The sequence below is a fragment of the Limulus polyphemus genome, unplaced genomic scaffold (assembly GCF_000517525.1).
Source record: "Limulus polyphemus unplaced genomic scaffold, Limulus_polyphemus-2.1.2 Scaffold4205, whole genome shotgun sequence".
Classification (NCBI taxonomy): domain Eukaryota; kingdom Metazoa; phylum Arthropoda; class Merostomata; order Xiphosura; family Limulidae; genus Limulus; species Limulus polyphemus.
In genome coordinates, this window is record NW_013669815.1 from 67,948 (window position 1) to 71,643 (window position 3,696).

Genomic DNA, 3,696 nt, shown 5'->3' on the forward strand with positions numbered 1-3,696 from the left:
CTCCTGGCCAGGAGTAAAGTGTGGTTCACTAATGTTTGTGTCTAAGTATTTGATAAGGTAGGCCCCTTGAGTTAGGTCCACAAGCAATGAGGTTTGATGATGTTGAAGAATCCCATCAGCCTAAATAATAATATTTTAATAATTTAAACAAGTTATTCAACACAGTGTTAACTTTGGAAACATCAAACACGAGGATAATGCAGTAAAGTATGACATATGACTCACTCTCCAATAAGGATGACTTTGTGTTTTGGATGTTGAAGAAGATATTTCAACCCTAAATTGGCACTTGTTTATACTTACCTAAGCCTGACTCAAAAAATGGGCAAAGCAAAATAATAATTCTTTATAATTAAATCTGCTACATCAGAAACAGTTTAAAAGTAAGTTGACATAAGGTACAACTCACTCAGTAGAGAAAATTTTATGTTCAATATTAATAACAGAGTTTACCATTTTTCTCATTTATAACATAACATTTAAAGAATAGCAAGAGATCTTTTGATCCATCTAAGCTGTCCTACCCATTAAATTAAACTAAACCATTAAAAACAAACAAAAAACTCCAAGCCAGTCCTTATCATTCAATATTTATCAAGCTTTCCTTTAAACTCTCTTGAGTTAAGTGAATCCACCACATCTGAAGGCAACCCATTCCAGGGGCCAACCACCCTGCTAGAAAAATAAGGTTGTCTTAGTTGAAGATGACTTTTTCCCTGCCAAAAGTTATATTTGTGTCCCCTAGTCTTACCATTCTCACCATTAAATATTAAAAAAGATGATGCATCAACATTATCAGTTCCAACAATCTTAAACATCTCAATCAGATCCCCTCTAACTCTTCTTCTTTCAAGAGAAAACAAGTTCAGTAAGTGTAACCTGTCCATCTCGAGTATCGTCCTGGTAGCCCTCCTCTGAACCACTTCCAACAATTCAATGTCCTTGAGGTAATGAACCCAAGACTGAACACAGTACTCCAAATTTGGTCTAACCACACCATTAATGAATGAGCATAGAAAAAAACACAAACTGACCTCTACATGAAGTCTACGAGTGATTAAGTCCTTAAAATCTTGTGTCTTGGCCATAACTGTAACATTTATTTCTCCGATTCGAACTGGCACTATTGGTAGGTACACTACTTCAGATTTTCCTGGAGCAATCTGAAAACAAGTGCAGTAAAAACAATGACATTTTCATGTATTTTTTGGAAGAATACAACTTAAGTTACTGATGGTGGAACAATCTTATTTGATCTCAAGTAACATTGGTTTCAGGTTTTAATCTCCAAAACAAACAGAATTCTGATAGCATGTTTTCTTAGTGGATTTGAGAAACATGGTTTCAGCTCAAACTTTACATTTATAGTCTTGTTTTAACCTTCTTTAAAATATTGCTTTGAAAGATTTGTTTTTTTTGTTTTTAATTATGCAGAAAGCTACACAAGGGCTATCTGTGCTCTGCCCACCACGGGTATCGAAACCCGGTTTCTAGCGTTGTAAGTCTGCAGACATACCGCTGTGCCACTGGGGGGCACTTTGAAAGATAAAATGTGAAGTTTATAACTTTGCTAATGTTTGCCCATATGATCCACCTATTGTTCTATTTCTTTCATACCTATGATTCAAACCTTCATGGAAGATATTGTGTACTTTTGGTAAAGCTGAAACTTTATGCTAAATTTGTTAAAGTAATTATTAGAAAAATAAAATAAAAAAAATTGTACTGATTATACTTTTAAAAGGTATGATTTTGTAAACAATACCACATTCATTTCTAAGGCACAAAAACTTTATTTACTTATAAGTATGAATATGGTTCACTGAAAAGGCTAACTTACAATACAAGTTAATTATCTCACGTAATGAGTAAATATAGGAAATATCAATAAAGCTATTTCTCCATCATATCTAAAACTATACTAATAATTACACTAGCCACTAATTAATTCAAAGTTGTTTGTTATTATTTAGTTTTCAAAATACACCCATAATGCTTCAGAAATAAAGGAATATTCATAGATAAAAATAAGAAACAGAAAATCATATGATGAAACAAAACACAGAATAATTCTTATGTTTCGAATTGCTCAATAAATTACATACACCTGATAAATTTTATTCATTTAAAACTATGTATTTCTGGGAATTAAAACTATGTATTTCTGGGAATTAAAACTAATATTTCTGGGAATTAAAACTATGTATTTCTGGGAATTAAAACTATGTATTTCTAGGTTTGTTATTGTACATTCAGTTCTACTCTCAATATAAATCAACCATCTCATGAAAATATACTGTTAAATTTCGTAATAAAACAAACACAGTTAAAGTTTCAAGCACCGGTACCATATACTTTTTATATTATGAAATAATTATTATTATTAAATAACAAGCACAGCTGCTACAATGTTAATTTTGAAATTTCGTTGTTGTTTTTTTTCATGCAAAAATGTGACAGGTGTATGAAAACTGCAAGCTTTTTTTTTTTCATAATCTTAAAACAAATTGTACTCCTTACATTTTTGCAACATATTTTTACGTAAATGTTTGTTGTGGTGTATATGAAAAATGAAAACAAATTGTACTGCTTACATTTATGTAAATGTTTGTCATGGTGTATATGATATTATATTTCAGTATACCCTATACACAATCCACTTTTCTTGTTTTGCCTTATTGTCTATACCTATATTTTAAGTCTCTAAACCAAATTCTTGGCAGCTCTATAGAAGCTATACTTAAAACGTTCACTAAAACAGATCACTGCACTGTACAAGGGAATTATACTAATGAATTTTCAGTGATCTCTGTTATCGTTTTATTTGCTAATGATTGGACATGAACAAAAGACTTTTTGTTTCCATGAAAACTTAGAATTTATCTGTTAGAAGTAAAAAAAAACTTTTAAGCAGAAGTGATTTATAACTTCAAAGACTAAGTTTAGAGCTAGCTACAAATTATGTCAAAAAAAAAACCTTTTAAACTAAGATGCGAGACAAGTACTAACCTTTACTAGATGTTCCTGGTCAACCTGTGAGCTATAAGTTTCCAGGGTAACAAAGCTGTAGTCTCGTGACCTGGCTACACTTAAAGACACCTAGAGACAAACAATGTACGTTATGCATCCTGTTAATACAACTGAACAGTATAAATCTATAGAGCACTGGCAAGTTTTGAAATTAGGTAAAGCTCAAACTGTGCTGGTTCATTATAGATTTATTAAAATTGCTAAAATTAATTATGGTTTGACTACTTTATTCCTTTCTAACTAACCTGCAAATGTCGCTACTTTATTCCTTTCTAACTGAACCTGCAAATGTCACTACTTTATTCCTTTCTAACTGAACCTGCAAATGTAGCTACTTTATTCCTTTCTAACTGAACCTGCAAATGTCACTACTTTATTCCTTTCTAACTGAACCTGCAAATGTCGCTACTTTATTCCTTTCTAAGTGAACCTGCAAATGTAGCTACTTTATTCCTTTCTAACTGAATCTGCAAATGTGGCTACTTTATTCCTTTCTAACTGAACCTGCAAATGTCGCTACTTTATTCCTTTCTAACTGAACCTGCAAATGTAGCTACTTTATTCCTTTCTAACTGAACCTGCAAATGTCACTACTTTATTCCTTTCTAACTGAACCTGCAAATGTAGCTACTTTATTCCTTTCTAACTGAACCTGCAAATGTAGCT

At 31.8% G+C, this 3,696-nt stretch overlaps 1 protein-coding gene across 1 annotated transcript in view; it reads right to left on the minus strand.

Annotated features, from left to right (window-relative positions):
- LOC106470760 (CD109 antigen-like) overlaps positions 1-3,696 on the minus strand; it is a 50,190-nt gene that overhangs the window by 18,856 nt on the left and 27,638 nt on the right. Inside the window, exons 16-18 of the mRNA XM_022399390.1 lie at positions 3,010-3,099; positions 1,035-1,163; positions 1-120 (exon numbers count right to left, since the gene is read on the minus strand). Coding sequence (XP_022255098.1) covers positions 1-120; positions 1,035-1,163; positions 3,010-3,099 — 339 coding nt within the window. The remainder of the gene's footprint in view (positions 121-1,034; positions 1,164-3,009; positions 3,100-3,696) is intronic.